The sequence below is a fragment of the Balaenoptera borealis genome (assembly GCF_965194805.1).
Source record: "Balaenoptera borealis genome assembly, chromosome: 8".
NCBI lineage: Eukaryota > Metazoa > Chordata > Mammalia > Artiodactyla > Balaenopteridae > Balaenoptera > Balaenoptera borealis.
Genome location: NC_138865.1, coordinates 73,798,430 through 73,813,686, shown reverse-complemented (window position 1 = coordinate 73,813,686; position 15,257 = coordinate 73,798,430). Strand labels below are relative to the sequence as shown.

The 15,257-nt window shown below is 49.5% G+C and overlaps 2 protein-coding genes across 3 annotated transcripts in view; one reads left to right on the top strand and one right to left on the bottom strand.

Moving 5' to 3' along the window:
* Window positions 1-9,181: 9,181 nt before the first annotated feature.
* On the bottom strand, window positions 9,182-10,329 carry LOC309634095 (uncharacterized protein; the record flags this gene model as incomplete). Its single annotated transcript, XM_082403697.1, has 2 exons — window positions 9,182-9,727; window positions 10,012-10,329. 2 exons carry the CDS (start codon window positions 10,327-10,329, stop codon window positions 9,278-9,280), a joined length of 768 nt encoding a protein of 255 aa, XP_082259823.1. The 3' UTR covers window positions 9,182-9,277.
* Window positions 10,330-10,411: 82 nt separating this feature from the next.
* KLF9 (KLF transcription factor 9) overlaps window positions 10,412-15,257 on the top strand; it is a 100,185-nt gene continuing 95,339 nt past the window's right edge. For both annotated transcript variants that reach the window (XR_014247838.1, XM_082403698.1), the window contains exon 1: window positions 10,412-10,919. Coding sequence is in view for 1 of the 2 variants with exons in the window: in XM_082403698.1 (XP_082259824.1) it covers window positions 10,415-10,919 (505 nt within the window). In the remaining variant the exon portion in view is untranslated. The remainder of the gene's footprint in view (window positions 10,920-15,257) is intronic.

Genomic DNA, 15,257 nt, shown 5'->3' with positions numbered 1-15,257 from the left:
GAGGTGAGGGAGTGAGGCAGGCAGAGATCTCGGAGAAGAGGGTCCAGGTGGATGGGAGAGCCATTGCAAATGTTTTAAGGAAGGAATGTGGCTGGAAAGTTCCCAGCTGAGCAAGGTGGGCAGGGTGCCTGGAGAGGAATGAGGCAGGGGGTGCAAGAAGGAGAGGAGGTCAGACAGCCACCTTTCAGGTGGATGGTATGGGCCCTGTCCCCATGGTGAGGACTTCGGCAGTCACTCTAAGACAGGAATCACTGCGGAGTTTTGAGCAGAGGAGAGATGTGACCTGTCGTGTGTTTTTAAAAGAGCTCTCTAGCAGTTATGTTGAGAAAAGGAACCAGGGCAGGGGTGGAAGCAGGAAGACCAGCCGAAGACCACTGAAGTTATCTATACAAGAGATGAAGGTGGTAGCAGTGAAGGTGACCAGAAGTGCTAGATTCTGGCTGTATTTGGAAAATACAGCTAACAGGAGTTCCTGATGGATCAGCTGTGGGGTATAGATTAAAGAGAGGAATCCGAATAACTCCTTGGTTTTTGGCCTGAGCAATCAGAATCACAGGAGTACCTTTATCTAAGATGGGGGGGGGGGTCTCTGAATTGAGCCTTTTGGGGTGGAAATTATCAGTAGTTCAATTTTATTTCTTTTTATTGAAGTATAGTTAACTTACAATGTTGTGTTAGTTTCAGGTGTACAGCAAAGTGATTCAGTTATACATATATATGTATATACTTTTTCAGATTGTTTTCCATTATAGGTTATTATAAGATATTGAGTATATAGTTCCCTGTGCTATACTCAGTAGTTCAGTTTTAAAATGTTAAGTTTGAGATGCCTGTTAGATCTTCAAGTGGAGATGAGGAATAGATGGTTGTCAAGTGTGATGTTTGAGGTCTGGACTGAAGATAAAAATTTGGCAGCCACTGGCATATAGAAGGTATTAATGCCTTCAGGGTGGATTAAGTCACCAAGAGAGTGAATATAGATGTAGAAAAGGGCAAAGGATAGGGCCCTGGGGCACCCCAATTCTTAGAGAGCCAGGAGAAGAGCTGAAAAAGAGTCCAGTTAAGGAGACTAAGAAGGAATTAATTAAACTCTTTTCCTTGAAACAATTTCTCTTGGCTTCCAGGATACCATATTTTCCTGTTTTCCTCTTACTTCGCAGCCCACTCTTTCTTAGTCTTCTTTGCTTTGAGGTGGATGAAGTGAAATAACTGTCCAATAGATTTCATAGGATGGAGGTCATTTGTGACCTTGACAAGAGTGGTCTTGGTGAACTGATGGGGGTGAAAGTCTGATTGCCATGAGATCAAGAGACAATAGGAGGTGTGGGCATACAGGCAACTTTGAGGTGTTTGCAGCCAAGGAGAAATGGCAAATTAGAGTAATATTAGAGGGGAATATGGGGCTAAAGGGACGTATGTGTATATATAAAGACAGGAGGGTGTACACCATGTTTTTGTGCTGAAGTGAATTATTTAGGAGAGGACAATTGATGAGCAGTAGATGAGATAATTTCAGGAGCAGTCATTAAATAGTCAAGAGGGGAAGGGACCATGGTGCCAAATGGAAGGGCTTGCCTTAGATAAGAGCAGGGACACTACATACATGAGACAGGAGGGAAGGCAGAGTCGAGCAGAGAGGCAGGTAGGATGGAAGCCATGGGGTGGGAAGATGAGGTAGTTCTTGTAAAATTGCTTTTATTTTTCTCAGTGAAATGAGAAGTAAAGTTTTCAGCTCAGCGTGGGGAAGGGGAGAGGTGTTGATATTTGAGGATAGGAGGTGCAATGCAGTCATTTCAGAGTGTGGGAAAGTAAACTGACTAGGGAAATGCAGAAGGGCAGTGTTGAGAGCGCACTTGAGATTTATGATCATAAATTTAGTGACAACAGTTAGCACTGTTATTTTTGTCCAGCGTGTTAAGCTGGACAGAATCAGGGTTTTGCCTGGCAGGTAGTCCCAGGAACAAGGAAGTGAGGAGTGTATGCAAAGGGATGATATAGTGATGACTATGAAATCTAATGTGCGTAGGAGAGATATGAGAATATAAGGGCAATGAAGAACAGTGGGAAAGTAGATTAGAGGTCAAAATGGGGGCAAAGAATTGTTCAAGTGGGGTTATTAGAGTAAATAAGCTGGAAGGGAAAGACATGTTGATCAGGGAACAGGATGCTTGAAATGAAAAGTTCAGCGGTGGTGCTGTTATTTGGCGATGCAAAGGTCCAGGGTACCCACATGACAGTAGGGTGGAAGGGGATATGGCTGCAGTTTAGATACTAGGGTTTCAGTTGGGTCATTACTCTACAAGGATGCTAAATTCACCAAAGATGTCAGCAGGAATGAGGTGGAGGTGGGGAACTCTGCTGTCAGATGCTAGCATCTCCGGGAATGGGGGGTGGGGGGGTGCACAAGAGAGAGATGTGGCAGAACACAGCAACAAGCAGGGCTTGGTATGGTCTTATGGCAGGTACTTCAGAGCAGCTGGGGGTTTTACAGCTGGAGGGCAGAGGGGAGAACTATTCTAACTTGGGTATTAATTCTCTGGGTGTAGGTGGACCTGCTCTTCTGAATTCTACTCTCTAGTATCTCAGTAAGCTCCCTTCCCTCCTTTGGCTCTGAGAGGCCATCCAGGGTGAGGGATTTATTCCGGGTTACAGGGTCAGAAGGAAACCAGGGAACTGCCGGGATTTTCACTCTCTCTTCTCTGCTACCAAAATACCAAGGCAGTGTTTTGGATATTTAAAAGAACATTTAAAATGCCGTCGTTTGTTTCTGCCTCTGTGCAACATTTGTGCTGCGGAAGGACAGGGAACTGGTAACCATGGTAGTGGAGCAGAGCGGTGGTGAAGAGGTGGCTTTTGAATGGAGTGAACTTCAGGCAGGCGGCACCCAGAGCTCAACCCTCATGGCCTCCTCAGAGCTCTTTGTTCTTTCAGCTTCCTTAGGGAGAGAGCTTGAATTCTTCCCTGCTGGGAAGCAAGCTTTGAAAGGAAAGGTTTTGCCAGATTCCCTATGGAGAGGGTGTGTCCCTGGGAGCAGGTTTCGGGGATCTGCCTGAAACCTTGGTCAGCAGGGAACTTTGGGCACCGTGTCATGAACGGGAGAGCCTGTGATAACAAGTAAGCCAGCTCTGCGGCGTCCTGGATGCCGAATTCCTGCACACGGTCAGCTCTCTCACTACCTGTCCCTGGACAGGTGGCCACTCATGGCAGTGGCCCAGAGCCCTGGCCCAAAAGGCAGCCCGGCAGGGCCCCCACAGGACGATACCTGGTGCCAAGAGGGGAGAGGAAGAGGGAGGGAGGGAGGGAAGGAGGCCTCTTCCACAGTCCTGGATGGGGAGCCCCAAGGGCCTTTCCAGAACAAAAAAGTGCCCCAAGTGGACACAGGGCAAGGCAGGGCAGGGCAAACCCAGGCCGCAGCTCGAGTCCAGGGAAGTCTCATGACTGCAGTGTTTTGCTGCAGGTTTCCCAGCTGCTCGGGGCGGGAGGCGGCGTGGGGTGGTGGGGGCGAGGAGGAGGGAGGGGGAGAGGAGGAGGGAAGTAAACAGAAGACCACAGAGAGAGCCAGTTCCCTGCGTTCAGAGAACACCAGCCGCCTCCGGTCCCCGGTGGGTGGCTGTATGTGTGGAAATGAAACTGGGAGGGGAAGGGAGAGAGGGAACAGTAAGCAAGCGCTCCTCGGCTGTTACCCACCCACCTCGCCTTTCCTGACCCACCAGCCCACTCCCCCTCTGGGGTGACAGGGTGGGAGGGAGACGGTTCACGAAGCGCCCACCCCCAAGTACTCGTAGCTGGTTCAGCTGTCGGTGAATCAGACACTGTCTAAGCAGCTGTCACCTGCACTCAGGAGGGGAACAGGGGGCGGCCTTGGGAAGGGGTAGGATGGGTGAGTGGAAGATCCAGTACTGGCCTGGGCGTGGGGTGCCGCCTGGGGCTGGGAAAAGGGGTGTCTACCTTCCAACATATGCACATTTCTCGACCCGGTCCCCACGACACGGGCGTATCGGGGGTCGGGGGGTGGGACGAGGGCCTGGGGACACAACTTAAGTGGGAATTGGAAGCAAGGGAGGGGCTGGGAGGGAGGTCGGAGTGTACTGCGGCGGGAAGCGCTGGGGTGCAGGGCTGGCGGGGGCCGCGGGGCAGGCTGCTTCCCGCCGCCTGCCCGCGCGGGGTTATGCGAGGTAACCGCGAGCGGGGAGGAGGAGGGAGGCGGCGGGGGCCGCGGGCCGGGGTGTCTAGCGCTCGTTGGACAAAGAGATGATGAAACGTGAGCGCTATATTTACCAAGGGGGTGGAGACCAAGCGGGGGGGGGGCGGGTGCGGGGGGAGGAGGGCGGGGGGTTAAAAAGGACAAACTGTTCCACAACAACTACAGGAAACACAGCCCATCTGACTCACCGGGAGGGCTCGCCGACCCCCTCTCAGGCTTAGCCTGGAGGCCGGCGCGGGGCTGGAGGGCGCGGAGGGTCCCCGGACCGACCCAGCCGGGCGCTACAGCTACAACTGGGGGATGGGTTGATTTATATAAACAAAAGCAGCTTAGATCCAAGGGCTACGTGCGTGCGTGCGTGTGGCTTTTGTGGGGCAGGGGAGAGCGCGGAATGGCACGAATGTTTCCTAACCCCGTGGCCCCAGCATCCAGTGGCCCGACCACCGCAGGAAAGGCTTGCCTGCAAACTCCGTGAGCACGATTCCTGCAAAGTCATCTCCTCCCGCACAGCCCGGCCAGCCGGCCCGCCCCACCCCGCCGGCGGCCGGCAGCACACGCCTCCCCCGCTGTCCCCCCCTCCCCCGCGCTAGCCCAGCTCGCGGCGCTGAGTTGGGGTGCGGTGCGGGATATGTTTAGAAGCTGATGTCATCCGACACCCTACTCCGCAGTGTTCCCAAGGGGACAGTAGGGCAGGTTTTCCTCTTCCTCGCGGGCGTGGGTGATGGAGAAGGTGCCTCCTCCCCCCAGTCCCCCCACACACACCTGTCTTCCCCCAGGGAATTTTTTTTTAAAATGCAACCCCGCCAGAGTTATGAAACGGGGGCCGTACGCACAGAGGGCGCAAATCCTAGGGCTTGGGCCGCGAGGGGCCAACGAGCAGCCTCCGCCCACTCCCACCCCTTCCCGACCGGGTGCAGGGGCTAATTTCAAGGTTAGCTCACGCGGGCGCGGGCGCCCGGAGCTTCTTGCACGAGTTTGGGGCGGGTTCCTCATCCCCTAATCTAGGGCAGTTTGTTCAACTGCAGTAAAGGGAGCTTGATGTTCCAGCAGGGAAGGGATTTCTGAGAACTGGGACTGTCCTCAGATGAACTCGCCTCCTCAGGCTGCTGCTGCGGCGGCCGCCCGCGGAAGACTTTTTAAAAGGGCGACGCCAGGCCGGGGCGCGCGGCCGGCGAGTGGCTGCGCCGCCCGCCAGTCTGCGGCCCCAGCCGAACGCCCGCCCACGAGCTCGGGTGATTCACCGTGCGCGGCGTGGGGCTCCTCCGAGTGCGCGGGGCTGAGAGCTAAACTTATCCTCTTGCATATGCATGAACGGGTGGCCTTTCGGCTCGGCAAAGGAGAGGCCTGGAGTTTTGCGGAAGGCTGCTAAGTGGAGCGAGAGCAAAGTAGGGCGTCGTGCAAGTTTTCGCGCGGGCCGGAGGCCCTCCTCCCTCTCCAGCACCTGCGTGTTAACTGTCGTTATGGCCACGGGCATTTCAACAGATAGGGAGGGCTTTACCTGATTGCATTTCAAATCCAGGCACACCGCCATTCTTGGAAGCTCGATCCCTTCAGCCCCTCTTCCCTCCTCCCTCCTCCCCAAACTTGCCACCTTCCCCTAATTACCCAGCTTTCACTAAAATAAACACTGCTTCTCCTCCTGCACCCCCGCCCCCCAATATGCCCTGTATGCCTTGGTGGGATCAATGAAGCCGAAGGACCTGGGTCCTGAAAGAAGTCTGGATCCAGCCCAGAGTGAGGTCCGACACGTGATCCCCTACCCCCAGCGGGCCATCTGTTCTCCTTCCTTCCAACAGGGAGGCTGGCAGCTCTGCCCAGCACCGTCCACGCCTCCCAGCAGGAAAGAGGGAGAAAAGCCAGCGTTGGAACCCACTACCTACAGAGTGCGATTTTAACCTAAAAGTCCCTGAGCCTTGGGCAAGGGTGAGACTGGGCAATGTGTATTTTAGATTAAGCTCCAGGTGATGAGCTCCCCCCCCACCCCACCCCGGGAGTTGCCGTGGGCTCCATTTGAATTAAAACCTCCAGGGAAGGGGCCTGGGAATGGGTTGCGTGTGCCTGGAAATACCTCACTAAGAGCTGGGGTGGAAAACTGGCCTAGGAAAAAGGGTGGGTTTCTGTGACCTCTCCCCCGCTCCGCGCGCTTCCCACAAACTAGTTTGAAGAAAGAAGCAGCACTATAACAAGAAACTAAGGAATAAAGGATTTAAGGGATTTGGAACGAATTTATATTTGTGCCTGCTATCCAATTAAATATTGATTTAAGGTATTCTCACTTTCACTGTCCTAAAGAGCTGCATTTGTAAATGCACAGCAGATGAGGTGGTGTTTAAAAAACCCAAGTCTTGCCTAGAATTTTTTGGTTGGTGGGAGGACCCCTGGAGTATTTGGAGTTTGGAAGGGACTACAGAGATGTATTAATCTAATCCCATTAATTCACAGATAAGGAAATAGCTTTAAGAGGTTGCCTGAGGTCACACAGCCACCCTCAGGCCCAGGAGGCCAGTTCCCTGCCCCATGCTGGCCTGAACTGAAAATCAGCTCACTGTAGGCACTGCCTCTTAGGAGGGGTGATAATGAAAATAAAAACTTTAGGATGCACAGAAAATCAGACTTAGACGTTCTTGCTACAGGCCATTGTTCTTGAGAACTGGGAAAATAAAGCCAAGGTTTAGGCAGAAATTAGGGAGGAAAATGCATACTTACAAACTGTAAGCACAGTTCTAGTCTTTGAATGCTCTGCTCCTCCCAGTTGGTTTGTGTGGATTTGAAATGTGTATTTACAAAGATTAACTTGGGGGAAAACAGACTTCTTATATTTATGTGGCATAATATATACTTTACTATAAATTATTCATTGCAATTTGGAATGATTCACATTGATCTGGGATAATTTATTTTGCCAGAATTTTAATTGGGACAACCACATGCTGGCAAAACAGCATTAATTGGTTTTCACTATAATATGCACTCTAGCACAGAAAGGAAATCCTATTGTTGAAAACACAAGAAAAAATCCTGATGTAGGAATTATTACTTGTGAGATATTTATATCTATCTATAGCTATAGTTGTTTTTAACATATAAGCCTCATTGAGGACAGACTGTCTTTTCATTTCTGTATTCCCCCATGCCTAACTCATTGACAGAAACATAAATATCTGGAGAGTGGATACGTGGAAGAGGAGAAAAAGGAGAAAGCAGTCTACACTTCTAGAATTGTTGGGTTTAAAAAGATACTCTAAATCAAGTAGTAGTTATGTTTGTAAGTGTGTGAGAGAAATTCATGTAAATGAAATCTGAGTTGTATTTTATTACTTTCTTGTATAGCTCTGAAATGAATGAGTTGGAAGAGTTCAGGGTTTATGTCCAGTCCAAACAAAATTAAATTAGAGGGAGTTAAAGAGAAGAGGGCAAGAAGTAAGTCTATATAGAAAAAAACCAAAAAACACAAAAACCTATGATGATTGACTTATTCAGGTTCCTGGATTACAATCTTCAAGGAAAGATACAAACTTTCCTTCTTTTCTGGAATAACCCCGATGTTAACTATAGGGCTTTCTGCTATCTGAAGGTGCCCACTGCAATGCCAGTTACAATGCAAATCTGAGAGACTGTATAGGCCGTGATCATGGGAGTCCTGGAGAGATCCTGCTGGTATTTGTGGTGGACCTTAAAGAGGCAAGCAAATGTGAAATTTCTAACTGATCTTGTATCCTTGGGGACAGAGTTTGTCCCAGAAAAATCATGAAGTAGGCAGACTCCCTTGGGCTTCAGTGAATTCTTTTCTAAAATTAAGGAGATTGGAATACAAGAACTCTAAGATGGCTTCACTTTACATGTACCTACCACCTACCTTAGTAGGATGGTGATGATGATATTCTTAGTTGACCAGCACCCCTTTTCTAAACTTCCCTTTCCTGTGTAGTCACCTACTGCAGTATCTTTCTGTACCACTTTAAAAGCAAAGTCGAAATAAACTACCGTAGACTTCAAACTAGAAGAGTAAATTTGAGACCCTTCCTTTAGAGACCAGGAACCTGATGTAACTTTCCCAAACCTTAACAAAGGCTAATAGCCAGTGGGGGGTATGGTTAGACCTCACTGGATCTACATCACATAGAAACAGGTGTCCCTCACACCCACTTAGGAAAATAAATGTATTTTTAATCAATTCTGCGGATAGTACACCTCCTGGAAGAGACATTGGCCCTAGATTCTTTTATCAGCTATCAAGGTGAAAAACAACCCCATCATTCCTACAGAGGGAGAGGCAAACATAGTTAATCAGACTCTAAGAGTCATACTAATTGTTGATCAAGTAATGCCACAATATTCAATGGCTAAGGACCTCTGGCTGGTTCCAGTTCTTAAGAATCTGTTAAGCAGAGTTAATATTTCACAAAACCAAAGAGTTCAGTTGTGAAGCCCGAAGAGCTAGGAATCAGATTTATGTTTTCAATGGAGTTCTGTCACAAGTCACTTCCTTGCATCTCAGTCTTCATATCTGTTAAGTGAGGGAAGGGATACACACCCTAACATCCCACAGGAGTCTGTGGAAAGAAAATGAGCTAAGAATGTTGTTGTTTTTTTTAAAGGTTTAAAAGTTATGCAGGGATTTTTGTCTCCATTTATTTTAGAGAGGTTACAATAGCTTCAAAACAAAACGAAAACAGCTTCCTTAGAATAAATTGCACGAGGGAAGGAGAGGAATTGAGGTATCACAAAAGAAAAAATGAAGCGTTTCAAAGTAAGACTAGCCAGACAGAAGAAGGACTATGCTTTAAAACAGAACTTTTGTCAGCTCTGCATTTTTAAGTTGAATTAGTCATAGTTAATGTATTGGGTGGAAGAATTACTAAAAATCTGCCCCAAAGTATGCTGCATCCTGAAATGGAAAAACGAATTGATGCTTTCTCATTTGTGTTTATTCTTGAGCAACTTGGCCTGACATATTTAGTTGTTTTTTTAAAATTATTGACTCACTTTGCATTTATTTATCACCACTGCCCTCCCATACATATCTCGATTTTACCATGAGCAACACAAAGTACAAGTATGTGTTCAGTTTCACTACAGCTCTTCGCGTTTACAAGTGTGCAGCGCTGGCCTTCGGAATGCCCTTCTGATTGGCTGAGCCAATGTCAGTGACATCAACCAACTTACTTTTGATTGGAAGGCTGGTTGCTGGGACTGTAGCGTTTGCAGGAAGTCACTTAACTGTTTGCGAGCTGGAAAATGAAACTGAAGTTCTCTTTTGTCATAAGAAGGAACGCAACCGAGTAGGGAAGGTGTATCCCACACTCCGCAAGCTGGAACGTGAGCCAAGAGGCCTAGACCGGCTAAGGGATTGAGAGACACTCCCAAAGATGCGCGGCTGCTCCTTTCCAGCCTCCCGGCTGTTACCCTTTTAAATGTCGGCGTTCGAGGCTGTAGAGGTAGCACGAGGCATCGAAACAGAACTGTCGGATTGGCCGCACGCCTCAGTTCTAGACGCACCTCTCCACCGAAAGGCTGTTCTGACTGGCAGGGGAAGAAAGTAAACAGAGTTGAATCACCCTCCCCACTGGCCAATTGGAGGGGGTTTGGATTGTGACGTGATGGGATTCTGCGAAATTGTTACTGAGCGAGAGAATGCCGGAACGGTGCGGACCGGCAAGAGCAGGGGCTCAGAAGCCGTCAGTGGACTGGGGGAAAAGTGTCTCTTAGACCTGGCACTTGGTCCGGCCCTTGCCACCCACGTCCGGGTGGTTGGGTGAATGTCCTGGGGCTTTGGCTCGACTGAAAAGGCGGCCGAGGGCGTGTACCTCTCTTGCAGTTTCCTCTCCCAGCGCCTCGGGGGCGTTTTCGGTCGAATAAACTTGCGACCGCCACGTGTGGCATCTTTCCAGGGGAGCCGGCTCGGAGCAGACTGTGCGCCCGTCGGGGGGATTGCGCCCGGCTCTGGGCACCGGAGGCGGCGAGAGGCGGCAGCGCGGCGGAGCCCGGGGCCGTGGATGCTGCGTGCGGAGGCGCTGCCGGTTACGTAAAGATGAGGGGCTGAGGTCGCCTCGGCGCTCCTGCGAGTCGGAAGCGCCCCGCGCCCCCGCCCCCTTGGCCGCTGCGCCGCGCTGCGCCGCGCTCATCGTCCGAGGCCAGGGCACGGCGAGCCGAACCTCCGCAGCCACCGCCAAGTTTGGCCGCGCCTCCGGGGCTGCTGTCGCCCGCACCATGTCCGCGGCCGCCTACATGGACTTCGTGGCTGCCCAGTGTCTGGTTTCCATTTCGAACCGCGCTGCGGTGCCGGAGCATGGGGGCGCTCCGGACGCCGAGCGGCTGCGACTACCTGAGCGCGAGGTGACCAAGGAGCATGGTGACCCGGGGGACACCTGGAAGGATTACTGCACGCTGGTCACCATCGCCAAGAGCTTGTTGGACCTGAACAAGTACCGACCCATCCAGACCCCCTCGGTGTGCAGCGACAGCCTGGAGAGTCCAGATGAGGATATGGGATCCGACAGCGATGTGACCACCGAATCTGGGTCGAGTCCTTCCCACAGCCCGGAGGAGAGACAGGATCCTGGCAGCGCGCCCAGCCCGCTCTCCCTCCTCCACCCTGGAGTGGCTGCGAAGGGGAAACACGCCTCCGAAAAGAGGCACAAGTGCCCCTACAGTGGCTGTGGGAAAGTCTATGGAAAATCCTCCCATCTCAAAGCCCATTACAGAGTGCATACAGGTTAGCGGCGTCTCCCTCTCCCACCCAACTCTCGGGTTAGTTAACCTTTGGCCGGGCAGCCTTCCTGGGCGTTAAAGGACACCACGCTCGGCCGAAAGGGTGCAAATACTTAGGATGAGATGCTGTTTAACTCTTTAAAATGATTGAACCGGGTAGAGACGGAAAGCTCACTCCTTAATCGTCCCCAGCCTCTAGAAGCCACGGAGAGCCTTAACCTGGCGGGCAGAGTGAGTGCCGAGTGCCAGCCGATGTGCGTGGCTTCATGGGGAGTGGTGCCGCCCCTCCCCTGTCCCGCCCCGCCCCCTCCCAGGACTCCCGCACCCGGCGACTCTGGGGCCACCCCACTTGGACAGACGCTGGCGGGGGGTTGGGGGGCACAGTCAAATGGCGTATCTTTTATTTTACTGTTTTGGGATTGCCGCGAAGTGGCTGAAACCTGGAGAGAAGCGGCGCACATTATATGGAACCTTTTAGGGATGACTAAGGGCTCGGTTAGCTGTATGCTTGCTACTTTTCAGGGCTTGCCAAGGTGGTTTTAAATTTGGCCAAGAATCCCCAGAGAGGTTTAAAATAACACTGCTTCAGGCAGCAGAGAAGTTTGATCAAGCGATGGTTGGTTAACTTCACAACTAGTTAGCCTTTTTAATGAGATTTCAGAGTGGATTTTTTCCCACGTGATTTAGGTCGCACCCTCCACCCTGAATAGAGCAGTTAGTGAGGAGGTGTGGTTCTTGACGGAGGTCAAGGAGGTCAAGGCTGATAACAAACGTTGGGATGTTCTGGAGGCCCTGTGGAAGGGTCTCTCCCAGGGAGAGCCAAAGGCAGGGCTGATCAGATGCATGTGGCTGGTAAGACATCTGCAGTATAAAATGGGCTTTGGAGACTTATAGGAACCTTGGTCAGCCAATTCTGTTGGTTCTGTTTAACATATTCAGAAAAAGTTGGAAAGCATTCACACTTGACCATGCTGTCTCCCCATCTTTAGTAAGGTTCCTTTACAGCTGCTGTTCTGATAAGGAAGCACAGTGCTTGGTCCTCTCATGAACTCCTTTCCCTCTGTCCTATAACACCATGTTTAAGAGGAGCTTGTTGGAATTACTTGGAAAGTATTGTCGTTTTTTGGTGTAATTGTTGGTACTTTTAAGATGAGGCCCTGGGCCTGTGGTTTCAAAATGATCATTGGCTGGTTTGGTTTGGTTTTGCTTTTTTTTAAAAAGGCCACGTAACTGCATCTCATATTTTATTTCCTTTGGAAAGTGCTTCTTGTGGAGGTGGCTGCTGGCACAGGAGTAAAGCTGAATTTCCTCCTCGTGGTTAATGCAGAATCAGGTTCTGCTTGCGGCTGTCATCTAGGTTGCCATAAAACAGCACATTTTAAAGTTTGTGTCTGTTAGGTTGCTGTGCCTGGCTTGGGGGATGTGACCTTTAGCGTGGCTCCCAGGGTGAAGTAGGGGTATAATAACCAGAGGGTGTTTCTCACCGACAGCTGCTGGGCGGGCCTGGCTGTGTCAGCCATGTTCCCGGAGTTCAGCTCACAGGGACACCCACTGCCACCTTGAGCAAAGGCACTTTCTCCTTCAGGGAGCTGCCCAGTTGTGCAGTTGGGGAGGCCTGCGGAGCTTCTCTGTGAGCTCCCTGAGTCTGTCCAACTCAGAAAAGCATTCTGGACCATTCTGCTGAGTGATTTTCTCAGGCATTTATAGCAATGGCTGCTTAGGTGTGCGTGGATGCATGCTGCTCTTTAATTCTCCATGAGGCAAGTCAGCTCGGTTGTTTCAGGAGGACCTTTTACACAGTCCAGAGTGGAAAACGAAGTGAAGTGTTAATCCCATTTTATATGCTACAGTCAGTCTTTTGAAACTAGTGATGTGGTAATTGCAGGTGTCTTATTTATGTTTGGGGGCTCTGTAATGCTAGGACATGGTTGGACAAAACCCTCAGCCTCTGTAAAGACTGTCAAAAGTGTACTCCTGCTAGAGAAGGTGTGTGCAAAGGATACTCTAAATAAGAGACTCATAGGAGGCCTCATGCATTTGGAAGTTTCCGATTCAGCTTCCAGTTAGATTGTCTTTAGGGTGGGGTAGCATCTTGATTTTAAAATTTTTTTTAAATTTTTAAAATTTTTTGCTGGTATTAAACCCAGAAGATGGCCAAGAGATAGCAATTGGAATGTCTGTATTTTGTGAAGACTTTAAGAAGTAAAATTCCAGCCACACCCCCCCTGCTCAATGTGGCCCAACCAGAATCCCTCCTGCTGCTTGCTCCTCTCCTCCTAGAGCCTCATACAGCTGCCACTTTTATAGAACCAGTGGCTTTATTTATTTATTTATTTGTTTTGGCCACGCTGCGTGGCATGCGGGATCTTACTTCCCTGACCAGGGATCGAAGCGCAGGGTCTTAACCACTGGACCACCTGGAAAGTCCCAGAACCAGTGGCTTTAGAAGTTGAGCCACTTAAACAAAATTGTGTTTAGTTCAGTGCAGTTATTTCTGGAGTATCCTAGGAGAAAAGACCCCTTTGAGGTGGACTGAGGTGGGTTCTCATTTGTCCTACTGTTTCCCAGTTGTGAGATGTTAACCTAGTTCCTTGAAGTCAGAGCTTGTAAACTAGAGGTCTGCTGCTGAATTTGCTTTGCTAATTTGTTTGGCTTGACCAGCACAGGGTTTGTAAAGATTTTGTTACTAACATGGAAAAATCAGGATTTCCACACAAACCCAGATTTCTGGCTTCTCTGGAAAAATCGAATGAACTGGCAATACTGGGTCTGAATTCCTGCCCAGCAACAATTGGCTTGAACTGACCATTCTTTATATGAGGCAGTGTCCCTTATTTTAATCATTTACATGGTCTCTGTTGGCATTTAAGTTTGCAGTCTCTTCTCTATTTGAGCCTCAGTTTCTTAATCCACAAGATAGGGTACTATCTCTGAACTTGGATTCTTGTGCAAATATAATAATTTGTGTGTAATGGGCCGAGCTTAAAATCAGGAAACATAGGAGAAACTTATTTTTAAGTAGTACAGTACTTCACATTTTCTAATACTATGTTCAGTTTGTTTTTCTTCACCCTCTAGATCAGATATCTTCTCAGGTGATGTACCTATAAAATTTAAGCAGTGGATCCATGGTTAATCTGAAAAAAAGTACAAGGAATATGAGCTTTTCTGTCTCCAGACCTTTTGGACACTTTAGAGTGTATTTATTGTTTCTGATTAAGTATTAGACCCATTGGAATACTTTGCCTGAAAACACGTTGAGCTTATTATTTGAAAATGCAACCAACTTTAAGTTTATCTTGGCACACCCCACATCCACACGCCGCCCCCCACATCTGAGCACACACCCCAAATTGGCCTCCACAAACCCACACCCAAACCCACTGACTCCCCAGACCCTCTCCCACGTCCCCTCAGCCTCTCTAGGACCGTGAAAAGAAAAAAGAAAAAAGGATTAACCCAAGTTTCCTAACTTTGTGGTCACCCTGCACATGCACACAGGCCCACCCACACACACATACACACACGGGGGTATCTTTTGGAGAGGTAAACAACTGCATCCAAATTCCAGCTCAGAAGTCATCAGAACCAGCTGATGTAGAGTCATGCTAGGTTGCCATCGCAGTGATAGAAACCTGAGGCCTTATTTCCATGACAGGTGCAATTTTACTATCTCTTTGGAGGGACTTAAATCAGCTGTCCCCAAATGGTGACAATGGGTTGAGCTTAAGGGCACTGCTTACAGGATTCTGAAAACCAGAAAGCCCTAAATCCCAATCATCACACCCCAGTTTTGTGGGAAAAATTTTAAAACAATGTATTTTTTTAATAGGGCAGAAGGAAGTTCATGAAAAACAAGGAGAGACAAGAGCTGCAAAAGCAGCCAACAGTGGCTGCTTCTGTTTCTCTTTATCCTGTTTGAACATTTCTCTGGGCTACCTAGAATATCTGGTGGAGGGGACCTGGGTAGCTCCCACCAGGGAAGTTATCCTCCAAACAGGAAATAGATTTTTCTGGCCTCTCTAGGAACATCCATCACTGGCTAGCTCTCACTCAGGCGGATTTCCTTCCCTGAGACTAAAGTTTTAAAAGTTTGCTTATACAGGAGCCAGGCCTGCTCGGTGCCTCATGAACCCTTCTTCCTTAATTGCTACAAAAAGCTTTGGAGTCAACTTTTTGGTTCAGGAGAGTCTAGTACCATCAGAGGTATGAGGAGGACCCACTTCCGTTACCCAGGAGGCAGGGGTTGAGGGACAGGGCAGGGTGTTGACATGGCCTCTGGGCAGCCCATTAATTAGCCCCTGCCCAGTCTTTCCCACTTGCTCTTCTTTTCATGAGTAGA